General features: G+C 40.3%; 1 protein-coding gene across 1 annotated transcript in view; it reads left to right on the top strand.

The window, feature by feature from the left end:
* Positions 1-16,215, top strand: part of LOC126253366 (huntingtin-like) — a 549,449-nt gene that overhangs the window by 22,197 nt on the left and 511,037 nt on the right. The window contains exons 2-3 of the mRNA XM_049954640.1: positions 6,402-6,585; positions 7,682-7,806. Of these exons, the coding sequence (XP_049810597.1) occupies positions 6,402-6,585; positions 7,682-7,806 (309 nt within the window). The remainder of the gene's footprint in view (positions 1-6,401; positions 6,586-7,681; positions 7,807-16,215) is intronic.

Genomic DNA, 16,215 nt, shown 5'->3' with positions numbered 1-16,215 from the left:
AATACAATGCTCCATTGTCTCCACATCTGGAATGGCTTTTGCATACATGATACTTTTGAAGTGCCCCATAACCAGAAATCGCACAGGTTGAGGTCCGGTGAACAAGCAGGCCATGGAAATGGACCCCTCTCGTCTGCTCCATCGACTAGGGAAGACACGGTTGAGATGCATCTGAACATTAACAGCAAAATGCGCTGGAACACCATCATGTAGCAGCCACATAACACTTTGAACCATCTATGGTACTTCTTTCAGCACAGGATGCAAGGTCACTTTCAAGAAATGTCAATAGTTCCAGTCTGGTAGGTGATGTGGGAGGAGTGCTAGTCGCAAAATATGTTCACCAGTTATCCTGGCCCACACATTCTGGCTGCACCTATGCTGGTGATTTGTTGTCACCATACCATGGGGATTCTGCATACCCCAGATGACTGTTATGAAAGTTGAAGATACCACTCCGCATAAAGGTGGCCTCATCCGTAAATAGGATGGGTGACATGTATCGCGGAATCATGGTTGCCTGGTGAAGAAACCAGTGACAAAACTGCTCCAGATGTGGAAAGTCTGTCACTAGTAAGACCTGCACACTCTGTAAGTGATAAGGGTAGTAGCATTTGTTATGGAGAATGTTCCAGATGATTTTGTGGCTCACCCTGTACTGGCAGGCCAACTGCTTGGTACTGGCACGGCAGTTGCTGTCCACAGGGTTAATTACATTTTCCTCCAAGTCTGGTGTCCAAAAATTTCGGGTTAGCTCTTCATGATTTCCTGCTTCCTTAAATGACCATGTCTCCGACAAATGGCAAAACATTGTTGCAGACATTGAATGCTGTGGTTGTTGTCAGTGGGGATGGGTCGTCTGATGGAACCTTGCTGCCCGTCGCCATTTGTCTTTATGTAACACCATATTGGCAAGCTCTCGATTTGAATACAGAACCATTGCGTACAATGCTGTATCATTTCCACTAAGAGGTGAGTCAGCAGTTGAAATGAATGGGGTACAACATTACCAGTTACTATGCCAGGAAAGGGTGTTAGTGCATGGTCTTTGAGGAACAGCACCATCCTCTAGGAGGAAATCATGTTACTGTAACTTTGGCTGCATGGTACAGCACGTATTAGACTACAGTCTCTGTGTGTATGATTGAATGGATAAATGGTCTCTAGCATGGGTGTGTGTGTGTGTGTGTGTGTGTGTGTGTGTGTGTGTGTGTGTGTGTTGGGGCTTATGGGCACTCAACATCGAGGTCATCAGCGCCCGCTTAAAAATGGTTCAAATGGCTCTGAGCACTATGGGACTTAACACCTGTGGTCATCAGTCCCCTAGAACTTAGAACTACTTAAACCTAACTAACGTAAGGACATCACACACATCCATGCCCGAGGCAGGATTCGAACCTGCGACCATAGCAGTCGCGCGGTTCCCGACTGAGCATCTAGAACCACGAGACCACTGCGGCCGGCCTAGCATGGGAACCATACATTTCCTGACATAAGCTCATTAGACCTTTTTTGTTCCATATACTCTCATCGATCAATCCCCAGAGTTTGTGCACGGTGGGAAAAAATCACCCTGTATTATATAAATGGTCTTTGCCCTGAGTTTTTAATCAGCAGTCTTCCAGATTCATCATAGAACTTGCAACCTTCTTTATTGAAAATAACGTTTCCATAATTTTTCAGTGAGCTGCCCAGACAAGATCGCAGGGCATTTGGAGCCATGTGATGAGTTGCTGTGGAATCAACTGTCCAGTTATCACTGTTCACTGTACTTGACATACTAACAGCACGTAGATTCTTTTGTTCCCTTACAATTTTCCCTTTCCAGGACAGTTTCTGTATATGTGACCAACTTTGTGACAGCTGTGATAAATGAAGCTATCTTTCCGCATTGTTTCTTTCTTCATTCGTTCCTGTCCTTTGTCATGTTTCATAAGCGACATTTTTCGGTACTTTTAATTACCAGTATTAGCTTTCAAGGACATTGTGGAATTTTTACCTTCATTACATTAATGATTCCTAGCATCATGACACTTTTAATTGTAGCACTCTTAAAAATCAGTATCTGGCAAATTACACAAATCTGTAACTACTGCATCCCATTCATCTGGAAATCAACACAGAATAGTCATTGCTTAACCTCTATCTTCAATTTATCCCCAAATGTTCACTAGATTTGCTTCAGTTTTGTTTATCAGTCGTAGATAAATTTCCATTCATTCACAGTTGTTCGTTTTTAGTGAATATAACTTCCCTCCCAGTTGCAAAGTGTGAAATTTGCTATCTCGTGGGGTGTACAATTTTTGGAATTCTTCAGATACTATTTTTGGATTTGAAAAATTTTATATTTATGCATTTCCTGCTTATCAGATATGGAAAGTAAAGCTTTTGCTACAACCTTAACTTGATGTGTTATATATATTTCTTTATCAGCATCTTCACCAGATTCCATCTCACCTGGCTCAATTAAAATCCACAAATCAGATTCTATTAGAATCATTTTAATCTGGTAACAACAAGGAAACACAATTTGCTCCACTTACTGTCTGAAGCAGCAGACAACATCAAAGCAGTTACAGAGCAGCACTATAACAATATTTTGATTGTCTTTTTAAATAATGTCAAAGATAATTCAGTCGTGTCACAGAAATGGAATGAGTAAAGGAGCTCTTTTCCACCTGTTTATCTGTTAATAGTGTATATAGGGCATTCATACTGAGGTCATCAGCACCAATACTAAACTGATTTGAGAAAAACGTGGCCAAAAATGTTTAAACTACATTTCAAAAGCTAAAATATGAAATAAAAATCTGGTATCCTTTGCTCCATTTTGATTCTTTTGTAGGTACACAGAAGCACAAAATGCACAAGACTCAGTAATTTTGTAAGATACAGTGTTAAAATAAGCAAACTATAACTAATAATGTACACTGTGTTAAGAAATAAGTTTTTGGTCAACTCCCTTGTGCTGAATCAGTGAAGGTTGCAAGGCTTCAGCTGGTAGTCATTTGTTATTGGCTGCAGCCTACGTTACCTAGCTGAGATTACTCTGTAGGGTAGTCATTATTTTTTGCTGTGTCACTATGTTGTACTCCACTGTGCTTCATACTGTGCCTTTTCCTTATGATAAGTATATGTGATTGCTACAATTACCATTTTCATTAAATATGACAGTACATAAGACAGCAATAGTAATGATTGCGAGCAACATTTAAGTGATTTTTATTTCCATTCGTGACTTGTTCTGCTTGCATGGGAGCGTGAAGCAAATGGTGAGGTGCCTGTACTGCGGGAGGCGGACACCAGGCTGAAAATGACTTAAAAGTTCGTGGCGCCCTCTATCGGCAATGCTGGAATTTAATATGGTGTTGGCCCACCCTTAGCCTTGATGACAGCTTCCACTCTCACAGACATATGTTCAGTGAGGTGCTGGAAGGCTTCTTGGGGAATGGCAGTCCATTCTTCATGGAGTGCTGCACAGAGGGGAGGTAGCGATGTTGGTCGGTGAGGCCTGGCATGAAGTCGGTGTTCCAAAACGCCCTAGAGATGTTCTATAGGATTCACATCAGGACTCTGTGCAGGCCAGTCCATTACAGGGATGTTATTGTCATGTAACCACTCCGCCACAGGCTGTGCATTATGAACAGGTGCTCGATCATGTTGAAAGATGCATAAAATTTTTGAAATTTTTGAAAACATAGTCAGCGATCTTAAAATTTGTTAAAATTGAAATTTAATATAGTCTTGATCGTAATCTTGTTAAAATATTTTTTTATTTTCTATTATTGGAGTGAGTGACCGGTTTCTACACTATGAAAGAGTCACCTGCAGACTCCAGAGTGGTGGATGGACACTGCTAGACGATTTCTGTTGACCCTTGATGCTCGTGTAACTGCTTGAGCGTCAACAGAACTCATCTAGCAGTGTCCATCCACCACTCTGGAGTCTGAAGATGACTCTTTCATAGAGTCGAAACCAGTCACTCCAATAAAAAAAAAAAAAAAAAAATATTTTAACAAGATCGCTATCAAGACAGTTTTAAATTTCAACTTTGAAAGATGCAATCACTATCCCCGAATTGCTCTTCAACAGTGGGAATCAAGAAGGTGCTGTAGGCCTGTGCTGTGATACTGCCACACAAAACAACATGGGGTACAAGCCCCCTCTAAACACGACCACACCACACCACCACCGCCTCCAAATTTTACTGTTGGCAATACACACACTGGCAGATGATGTTTACTGGGCATTCGCCATACCCAAACCCTGCCATCGGATCGCCACATTGTGTACCGTGATTCGTCACTCCACAGAATGTTTTTCCACTGTTCAATCATCCAATGTTCACACTCCTTATACCAAGTGAGTTATCATTTGGCATTTACTGGCATGATGTGTGGCTTATGAGCAGCCGCTCGACCATGAAATCCAAGTTTTCTCACCTCCCGCCTAACTGTTATAGCACTTGCAGTGGATCCTGATGCAGTTTGGAATTCCTGTGTGATGGTTTGGATAAATGTCTGCCTGTTACACATTACGAACCTCTTCAACTGTTGGCGGTCTCTCTCAGTCAACAGACAAGGTTGGCCTGCACGCTTTTGTGCTGTATGTGTCCCTTCACATTTCCACTTCACGATCACGTCAAAAACAGTGGCCCTAGGGATGTTTAGGAGTGTGGAAATCTCTTGTACAGACGTGTGACACAAGTGACACACAGTCACTGACCGTGTTTGAAGTCCGTGAGTTCTCTGGAGCTGCTCTCTCACAATGTCTAATGACTACTGAGGTTGCTGATATGGAGTACCTGGCAGTAGGTGGCAGCACAATGCACCTATATGAAAAACGTATGTTTTTGGGGTGTCTTGGTACTTTTGATCTCATAGTGTAGATTAAGTCACCTGAAACAGGTGCTGCATGTACTTTCAAAATAAATATGGAATTGGTGTATTGTTTTCACAGAGTATTAGTATGCACAAAGGCTCACATTTTGTACAACACTTTCAGCAGTGATGGAAAAGATGTTTAATAGTTTCACTTGCACATTTCTGAAATCAAACATTCTAATTTTTACTGCAGAATGGTAGTAGAGGTGACTTGAATCACCATGACAGTTTTTATGGCACTATAATTATGTACATGTGGCATGATAGTTTAGAGGTTACATTTGTATTGTGTTGGATCCCAACTTCAGTAGCATGTTGCAGGTTCTCAGTTGCGGATAGGTTCATTGATGAAGGTGGCCATGACAGTATAGTCTGCAAAACATGCTGTGGAGATGACAACAGTATAAGATTGAGTGCTATTCTGTTACAATAGGGTACGAGTATGAATTTCCACCAGACTTTGTGTTGCTACTGTTGATATGGTTAAGTGTCTGTCATCAAAATACAATTGGGAACAGGTGTTGCTTGAAATGTGCCCCTTACTGTTAAATCAAGTGGCGTGCCAAGACATAGTATTTGCTGCTGCTTCAACTGAAGAACTTGAGACAAAGACCGCTCCGATGGTGGGACAGACACGATGAGACAAAATGCCACTCAAACAGTGAGCAAAAAGACACTGGCAGCGAACTGAAACTTGAACATGAAGTACTGAAAACAATTCAGACCAGTAGCTGTAATGAGGAGTGTTCACACTTATACAACACAGGAACAGATCGCCTGAATGACACAAAAAAGAGAGCTACTGAGAGCATTGACTCATGAATGTGCATAGGCTGAGAAACTTGCTACGTGGTAGGCATCACGGAATGTGATGAACACGCCTGCCTACGGACTGTAACAACACAAGAAGAAAGAAGATGCTGCTCCATGGAATTAAATATTACACAAGCAACAATCTACTCACTTGAAAAAACACCTGATAAAACTTGAAAAATGAATTGGTTACTGCAGTAAACAAACTACTGCACAGCAAGATAGTTGTCCATTCTTACATATTGCGGGTCTGTTGTTGCTTGCATAAATGATGGGGCACATACTTTCTTTCTGCGGTATGGCCCATCACAAGCACATCTAACAGACTGTAATGCTGTGAAGTGTATAACCCCTGTTTGTTGTATTAACTCATTTGCAAGTTTTTCCATGAAATGTAGATCTTTTGTGTTGTTCTTACATAGTCTGGCAGGCCCATAAAGAATTTCTGCTCTTTCTGTTTGGTGTGCACATGCAAATTGATCTTTGTAGCAATTTGGAACAAGTGAGATCATTATTTCCAATTTGGTACTAAAGCTTCTACTTACCAAGTAGTGACGTGAAATGGTTTTAAGTTTTGATGTGATGTGTGTCTCTGAAGGTGTGAATAAATAATGTGTGTTATTCTTAAAAGCTGGAAATGTAGAACATTGTATCCTTTTAGAAATTTCTTTGGGTGTGTAACTAACAAAGTTTTATTTTTAACAGGGTGAAAGAAAAGATTGCACATTGTGTGACAATAGCTGATGCTATGTGCCAGACTGGCATAAAAGGAGCGTCAAACTTTTCCCATTTGCTCAGTGTTGCAATTGAAATCTTGCTTCAGTTATGTGATGACCAGCATTCTGATGTACGAATGATCGCAGATGAAAGTCTCAACAGGATTATTAGGGTGAGTCTTTTTGTAGAAGTTATCTTTTATTAGTTTCTGATACAAATATTTTTGTACATAGTATTCTACAATATTGAATTGCATACAGCATTCTGTGACAGTGTAGTTTCAGAATGCACACTGAGTGTGTTTCCTTACATTCGGAACAGTTGGCTGACAAGTATGCAAAATGAAATTTTGGCACTGGCAATCAAGAATAAAGGGGAATGGTGTGAATATAGCAATCACTAATAGTGTAAAATTGAAAACCATTTATAACATGCTATACAGTTAGTGTCTCTATTGTTGCAGACTTCTTGATTTTCCAATTGCTTTATACACAATTTCTTCACTGTTTTCCTTTTCCTGTAATACCTTTTATCTTGGTTTTGAATTGCCAGTTGCCAAAATCCAATGTTTGATGTCTCGGTTTCATTTGTTCTGCTATCAAGCTGGCTTCAATTTTTCCTGTTTTACCAGGATATGCTTCATTCATATTATAAATTGTCACTACAAATTTTGATTTTAAAATTATACATTTTAATTGCTTTAAAATGCGGCCAATAAAGCTATTACAGGAGTCCTATCCAGGCTGGTAGACCTTGTGTTGTATAATAGTGTCCTGGGACAGAATTTGTGTACTCTGTGTGTCTAGTGTTATCACATGTGAAGGGGTTGGGAATTTTTTAAAAATATTTGCAAATTGTGTAACTTTAGCGGGTCATTGATACCAGCCCTGTATTCACCTAGTCGGATGTGGGAAACTGTCTAAAAACCACATCCAGGATAGCCTGCACATCGGCCCTTGTTGTTAATTTGTTTGTGGATTTGATCTGGATCCACAGCATCTCCCTGCATTCCGGAAGCAGCATGATTACGCACATGCTTATGCGGTTGGCTGAAATATGGAGTTATGATTGCTTTGTGTAGTATACCCAACTACGTTCATTATTTAATAACCCTCTTTGTTATCACTTCAGTTGCAAGTATTCTTACAACAGAAACGTGAACTAAGTATTCAGCTTTTTTGCTTGGTAATGTGTTTAGCAGGCTGTAAATTATATCAGTATTGTTAAGTATCGATATTAATTCCTCACTTGAATATTTGGTTTTTTAGGCTATGGCTGATAGCAATATTGTTAAGATCCAAGTTGAACTTCATAAAGAAATAAAGAAGAACAGCAATCCTCGGAGTTTGAGAGCAGCATTATGGAGGTTTGCGGAATTGTGTCATATGATCAGGTACGTCGAATGTGTTAAAGAACAAAAAACACGCTGCTACCAGACACCGTACATGAGTTTTAAATTTATTTGTTTGTTTGTTTATTTATTCATTCCTTAATTCAACTCTATACAATTTCCATTATATAGGTATAGTCAGGACATACACAATTTCAATTATATTTATGTGCATAACACAATACAGATGTATCTAATTTAGTGAGAACTAAATTTAGTTACCATTAAGATGAGTACCCAGCACCAATCCAATAATCAACAAAAATAGCCAGTTTTTGAGAATACAGTATAATATAATTTGGTGACTAAAAAATCTACTCATGAGGCTGCAACAAGAGGAAATACACGAAAAGATTAAGGAAATGTGAAAGCTTTTGGGGCCAGTGGCTCTTCTTTCTGGCAGAATTGTTAAAGGGGAAGAAACAGGGATGAAATAAAAGGACTGATGAGATTTAGGAAATGGAGGAGTAATGGAAAAGTCATCCAGAACCCTGGGTCAGGGAAGACTTGCCAGGCAGGATGAGAAGGAAGACCCCTCACCTGAATTTCTGGGTGACTTTTCTGTAACCCTCCTTATTTTCTAAACCTTGTCAATCTTTTTCCTTCATCCCTCTTCCTTTCGCTTCAGCCTTTCTGCCAGAAGAAGGATCCACTGGCTCCAAAAGCTTGCCCATTTCCAGTACTTTCATATGTGTTTTCTTTTGCTGCCACTTGGTGAGTAGATGTTTTATCTATCCAATTATACAACACCAATTCAAGATTTCCATAATGTAGGCTGGATGAGATAAAAACATGAATATCACACTTTGATGTCCACATATTCTCATCCTCACAATTTTACATTTTTCACCAATTCATTTTTGCAACATACACCATGCACTCACTAATCTTCATTATCTTACACTCTGGAAAGTACACATGTTCTATATTTATATTTTGTGTTATAAATACACAGATGTCATAATAATTTCTTGTTTGAAGGACATCCTCTCTATTACTTAGCTTCTAAGTATGTTATATCTGAATGTTACTATCTATTCAGCCCAAACATCTATTGTAGTAGAAAAAATATTTCTACTGTAGCTGGAAAAGGTACCAGTATACACACTAGTTAGTTCTAATTACACACTTGCTTGACAGGGCAGCACTGGATCAGGGTTGTAGTAACATAATAAGAAACAATCTGTAACATTTATTAATAGTGATAGTACTAGTTCACAGCTTTATATAACTTCACTAACAGTTTGATATGTGCAACTTGATTTCCTATATCTGTTACGATGAAATCTAAATAACTTTGTTGTCTCTTGGCACTTGTCTGACTCATGGTATTTGGCCGTCTCTTGGCACTTGGCAGTTTCCTAGCACTTGCTGTGTGGACTGTTGTCTTCTGAACGAAAATTGCGGAACTGTACTCCTAGAGTAATTGCAGGAAATGCTGGAACTGTAGGACCTCGGTGCCTGTTCGCAGTTGGATCTGCATCAGCATCAGTACTAGGTGGAAGCAAAATAATCCATAGTTGAGAGCACTATCTCTGGTGACTGGCAACACTAGTCACGGATGAGTGAGACACGCTGATGGACGTGGCGCAGAAGCAGAGTGTAGTTTCAATTAGCAATCGCCATATGGATGCTGCAATTCAACAAGCTTTCCTTCGTAAGCTACACCTTATCGGTGTTTTCTTCGATTTGGAAAAGGCCTACAATACTACATGGAGACATAATATTTTGTCGCAGATCCATTAGTGGAGATTCCTTGGACGACTACCGACCTTCATACGCTCCTTTCTCTCGTACAGATATTTTAGATACAAAGTTGGGAATGTTCTGTCTGACCATTTTAAACAGGAGAATAGTGTCCCTCAAGGGAGTGTATTAAGTGTCAGGGTTTCGCCATTGCAATCAACAGTATTGGGTCCACAGTGCACCGTCCAGTACTATGTTCCTTGTTTGTGGTTGACTTCACCATCTTCTGTGCATCCTCCAGCCTTGCCACACCTACACGGCAATTGCAGTTAGTGACGGTTCACCTGATTGCGGATTGGGTGCTTCCATAGAACCCGCTTGCTGATTGTCTTCTGTCTACTGTGGCCATGAAACTCCAGTGCTGATTGTCTGTTGTATCACTACACTGTAAACCACTCTCGATTTCACTTTTCAAAGTTCACGAGTCCTTGTTTATTGTGGTTATGTACAATACTCCTCACCTGGGGCACTGCATGTAGCGGTTCGCCTACTTTGTTTCTTTGTTGATTGTTTGTTGTCCCCAGTGTCGGCGTGCTGGCTGAAAACATAGGGGTTGGATGTGCAACTACTGTCTACTGTAAATGATGTAGCTGAGAGATGCACAGTTGCATTTCACAGTCTTTTACTATCACTTTTTACAATCCCCCGATAATAGTTATTTGGTCAGTGCACTATTGTTATAACTTCCCATAAGCCTCATTAATAGTTAGCAGGCGAACACCCACATACTACTACAATAGTTTCCTGTTGAGCATGAACGAGTACTGAAAACATAACCACATAATTCACAGTTCTTTCGGAATAATCAGGTATGTATGGAACAGACACAGTCAGTCCATGTCCGAGTTTCAGCTGAGGAACCTGTGTTGGTTAGAACAACAACAATGCTTCAACTTAACTGTGGAATAAGTGTTAAACAATTAGGCCGTGTGTAAAGCAGTGACAGTGTCTGTTCCATACGTACCTTTCTATTCTTCAAGAACTGTGAACTTTGTGGTTAGGTTTTTACTGCTCATAGATGTTCAGTAGTAAACTATTGTTGCAGTATGTGGATGTTCGCCTGCAAACTATTAATGAGGCTTATGGGAAGTTATAACAATAGTGCACTGGCCAAAAAACTGTGTATTATCAAGGGGTTGTGAAAAGCGGCAGTAAAAGTCTGTGAAATGCCACTGTGCATCTTGTCAGCTACATCATTTACAGTAGACAGTAGTTGCACATCCAACCCCTATGTTTCAGCCAGTACGCCGATACCGACGACAACAAACGATCAATGAAGAAACAAAGTAGGTGAACCGCTACAAGTTGACGATTATGTGGTTGGAGGAATGGTCTTGCACTGTAGGTTTTAAATTCTCTATGGAGAAAACAGTTTGTGTTGATTTTAATTGTTCCTGCTGTCTGTTTAATTTACCCATTTTAAAACTGGGGACACCATTCTCACTTTTAAGGAAAAGATGAAATATCTGGGTCTTGGTTTTGATGTGAAGCTGACATGGTTGCCACATTTTAAAGATCTCAAACTGAAATGTCTCAAAGCCTTAAATATCCTTAAATTTGCCAATCATAGGTCTTGGGGAGCTGATAGGGCATGTCTGCTCTAACTTTACAAAGCCTTTGTGCGACCCCAGCTTGAATATGGATGCCAGATTTATGGGTCAGCAAGGCCTTCATACCTTAAAACGCTGGATGCAGTTCACCCCGAGGGTATTAGGCTGTCAACAGGAGCCGATTGCACGAGCCCTGTTGTTAGTTTGTGTTCGGAGGCTGGTGAGCCTCCTCTGTTTATTCGACATCATCTTCTTGTGGTATGCCAAGCATATCAGGCATTCAAAATGAGATTTTCACTCTGCAGCGGAGTGTGCGCTGATATGAAACTTCCTGGCAGATTAAAACTGTGTGCCGGACCGAGACTCGATCTTGTGACCTTTGCCTTTCTCGGTCCGGTACACAGTTTTAATCTGCCAGGAAGTTTCATATCAGCCCACACTCCACTGCAGAGTGAAAATCTCATTCTGGAAACATCCTCCAGGCTGTGGCTAAGACATGTCTCCGCAATATCCTTTCTTTCAGGAGTTCCAGTTCTGCAAGGTTCGCAGGAGAACTTCTGTAAAGTTTGGAAGGTACGAGACGAGGTACTGGCAGAAGCAAAGCTGTGAGGACGGGGCGTGAGTCGCGCTCGGGTAGCTCAGTCGGTAGAGCATTTGCCCGCAAAAGGCAAAGGTCCTGAGTTCGAGTCTCGGTCCGGCATACAGTTTTAATCTGCCAGGAAGTTTCATATCAGGTATTCTCTGTTTCTACATCGCTTGCACCGAACTATGTTGTACAGCCGCCACTGGAACGGCTGTTCGATCATCAGCCACAAGCAACGTGGCCATTTGGGATATGTGCAAGGGGAGCTTTGAGTTGTTATAGGTGAGGGGCATGGTCCAAAGCCACAGGTGGAGTAGGGCACCCTCCTGGCTACTACCAAGGCTTAGATTGCTTTTTGAACTGACTGCTTGCAAGAAGTATTGTACCCCAGCCTATGTTTTTAAAATTATATTTAATGAGATTGCACGGAGCCACCCCAATTTTATTACTGTCTATACAGATGGTTCTAAGCAGGGAGATTTTTTCGGCTTTTCTGTCACGGTCCCTGACCTTGTCCTCAGGATATGGCTCAAAGAGCAGTTTTTAGTTTATTACATGGAACTATTTGTTATCCTCAGGGCAATGGAGCCGGATGAGACAGCGTCGTTGCAAAAAATTTATCATCTGCTCCGATTCTCAAAGTACCCGTCTTGCTATTCAACAGATGTATGCAGCAAATAAGATGGTGCATCAGGTGGAAGACACTCTCCTTCTCTTGCAAAGACAAAACAAGGAAATAATTTTTTGCTGGGTTCCAGGATACACAAAGATTCAGGGATACGAACTCTCTGATGCAGCTGCTGAGGAGGCTTGCTCCCTTCCTCCTCCTGCTCACTGTCCAGTCCCTCTGTCCCTCTGCGGCCTGTCACTTCATTTGTGACCAGGAAGGCCATATGTTTGTAGGAGTCTCAGTGGCTGGAAGTGAGGAATAATAGATTATATTCCGTAAGAACTTCGTTGCAACTGTGGATTACCTACTCCTGCCCAAGACGGTGTGAAGAAGTAATCCTTACTCAGCTCAGAGTGGGACATTGCCCATTATCATATGGTTTCCTCTTACATCGGGAGCGGCCCCCAGTGTGTCAGAGATGTGGGACACAGCTGTGAGTGGGTCTCCCACAGGATCTTCCCTCTAAACTGATAACAAGGCGAGTGTTGTTCCTGTCTTAAGGTTTTGTGTGCTGTCCGGAATTCTTCCCAAAATAATGGGTGTGCGATCTTAGTGTCACACAGGGGCTGGGTCATGTATTATTGTCGTCATCCAGCCATGGTTATCTGTCCTTTTTTTAACAGCCTCTTAACAGGTATTTATCTTAGATTTTATTTAGTTATTCTGCTGTGTCTTGTTGGGATTTTATTGCGGGCTTTTCTGAAGCTCACCTTCTTGCGGTTGCTTTACAATTCTTGTGGTGAGATGGAACATAGTTTTCTAGTTTATCGATCCTTTTCCGTAGATTTTCACACTCTTCTTCAGTATATCATTAGTGCAGGGGTGCTGATGACCTTGCTGTTTAGTAACCTCTGCCATAAATCATCATCATCACTGGATGCAGCTGCTTGGAACTGAGAAGGTGACAGGCGAGTGGTTGTGCCTGTGTGATTGTGGCCTTTCGTGGTATTGCTGTGTACCTCTTACCATTTACACAGTGGTATTCTTTTAGGCTATATGTAGATGAAAAGAATAAATAACATCTTAATTTATTTCTGAAAACAGGCATCTTTTCAATGCACCTAATTCTGAATGATAAGTTATTGTATAAAATATGTCCACTAGTGAAGGGATCTTTGTCGGTCAGTTTGAACTGCTTCCTATGTGGATAATAATTATCCGTTTTTCTGGAATCTTAATCATATATGTCTGTATTTAACTGCACTGTTATATTTGCTTTCAAGTGCATAATTGTTGCAAATATATATAGGGAAGGGACGGTCATGATATTAAGTTCTGTGAATTTATTTCTGCAGGATTGCCTTGGGGTCACAGTTACAAGTCCTCCAACAGCCTTCTCCTATAATGCTTCACTAACCTATGTGTATTCGTATGTGCTGTTTTTTCCCATACTATAATGAAGTATAAGTGCAGGTATACTGGACAATAGTAAATTGTTCACAGTGTATCTGTGTTCACAATCCTAGACATCTTTCTCATTAAGAATGTGGTAGAGCTTAGTTTTGTGCATACTTTGCTGAATGGTCATCACATGTCCAGTGTTTACCAATAATGACACCCAAGAATTTGTAAGTCCTTACTTCCGTAAGAGCTGAATTGTCTAGTTCAATGCAGATATTGTTTGTTTTTGCAGTTTTATGTGTTTGTAGTTGTATATATGTTGTCTTATTTGCATTGTTGTTTTCACCAAAAAATTTATAAGCCTCTCTCAGAGTTGTGGACACACTTGATTCCATTTGTTCGACTGAGTCATATTTTACTATGAGTGGAGTGTCATCTGCAAACATTACTACATTGTCACGGGATTGCAGAGCTAATCCCTGAGGTATACCGAACTTTACTAGCTGAAATTTAGAGCACACATTTGCAGTAGTGCACATTTTTAGGTTTCACTTCTACACACTGCTCTCTGTTTTCCACGAACTGTTTTATGGTATTAGCTGCCTTGCCCCTAATGTCTTAACAATTTAGTTTATGTATGTAACACAATCAAATAACTTTGAAACGTTGTAACTACTGGGAAACGGTGTTGCTAGTATTGTGGTTATGTTCTTGATATAGGTACCAAGATTTGAGTGTGTGTGTGTGTGAGATTTTTTTATTTTTTGGGACACTTTTGTAAAGATCAATTAGGCTGTTTCCTTTTCTTGCACTTGTGATTTGAGGTCAAGTTTACTAACATTGTTTTTCATAGCACCTAAAACTTGAAGTATGTTGATAATAAAACTAATTGTTATTTGTGGTTTATCACATGGAACTATAGTGTTGCCACATTGGCTGTCAGTGGCACCTCAGTTAAAGCACGGACAACCAGGAGATTGCTGCTAATATGGGTAGATTGTATATTTTGCCCCCCCCCCCCGCCCCCCCCCCCCTATTTACAGCTAGTGGCAGTTAGATCAGCAATATCTGATAATGACAGCACATGCTCTTCAGACAGTTGCAAGTGAACTGGCACTTTGTTATGATGTGTTGGTAGACAGTCCATGTATACCGTTGAGAGCTCTCTCCAATTGAAGAAATTAGTTACTAAGGCATGAAGTGTCAACTAACAAGTAATTCTAATCAGACAGTAATCATACTATGACTATATGCATTGCTTTTTAGGCGTAAAGATTTAAAGAGGCAGCATAGGTACATGAAATGTGTCGAAAGATGATATGTCATGAAGGTTACTCATGCACCTGAATATGGAAGAAAAAAGAGGGCAACCCTTTGTTTGACCTATCTTTGCTATGCAAATTCACCCAGAATGAAAAGTTTCATTGTCATGTGTACATGCTTGGAACTCTTTTGCATGTTTAGTATGATATGGATATTATGATGGGAACTACTATTGGAACCTCACCACAAGTGCAGTATTAATTTGATATGATGAGGTATGATTTCCTGCAGCTGTGTGTTACTTCTAGGAATATATATTTTATCTGTTATATTTAACTGAGAAGGCTGAAAATTATTTAGACAAGATATCTGTATGGTGCAAAAAGTGGCAGTTGGCTCTAAGCAATAAAGAGTATCATTCACATCAGCACTGAAAGGAATCCATTAAATTTTAGTTACAGATAAATCACAAAGAGCTGAAGGCCATAAATTCAGGTAAATAAACGGGGATTACAAGTGTGAACAATTTAAATTGGAACAGCCACATAGAAAAAGTGGGGAAGATGAACTAAAAACTACATTTTATTAGCAGTACACTTAGAAGATTCAACAGACCTACCACTGTGTATGCTGTGCTTGTCTATCCTCTTCTGGAGTATTGCTGCACGGTATGGAATCCTTACCAGGTAGAATTAAACAGTGGTATTGTTACCAGGTAGAATTGACAGAGGACATAAAAAAAAAAAAACATTCGAAGAAGGGTAGATTGTTTTGTATTATCACAAAATAGGGGAGTAGTGTGACAGATGTGATAAGCAAGTTAGTGATCAATCATTAAAACAAATGAATCTTATGGTGCGGTAGCGCTTTTCACAAAATTTCAGTCACCAGGTTTTCTGCTTTGAACGCGAAAATATTTTGTTGACACCCACCTACAGAGGGAGAAATATTATCTTAATAAAATAAGAGAAAACAGAGCTCGCACAGAAAGATTTAAATATTCAGTTTTTCCAAGTGCTGTTCGAGACTTGAATGGTAGACAGAGAAACTGAAGTTGTTTCATCTGCCAAACACTTAAGTGGGAATTGCAGAGTAGTTGTATGGACTTAGGTATGAGTATAAATGGGTCTGTGAAATTATGCAGGTTTGAGGTGTGAAGTGTGTCGAGTAGCCCAAACATTCCCCACGTGCATCTCACATGCTGTTCTCTATTACCTGAGTAGTGCATTGGGCACGAAGCAGTAAGCAATAGTGTACTG

Source organism: Schistocerca nitens, chromosome 4, assembly GCF_023898315.1.
Source record: "Schistocerca nitens isolate TAMUIC-IGC-003100 chromosome 4, iqSchNite1.1, whole genome shotgun sequence".
Taxonomy (NCBI): Eukaryota; Metazoa; Arthropoda; class Insecta; order Orthoptera; family Acrididae; genus Schistocerca; species Schistocerca nitens.
This window is presented reverse-complemented; position numbering and strand designations above follow the sequence as displayed.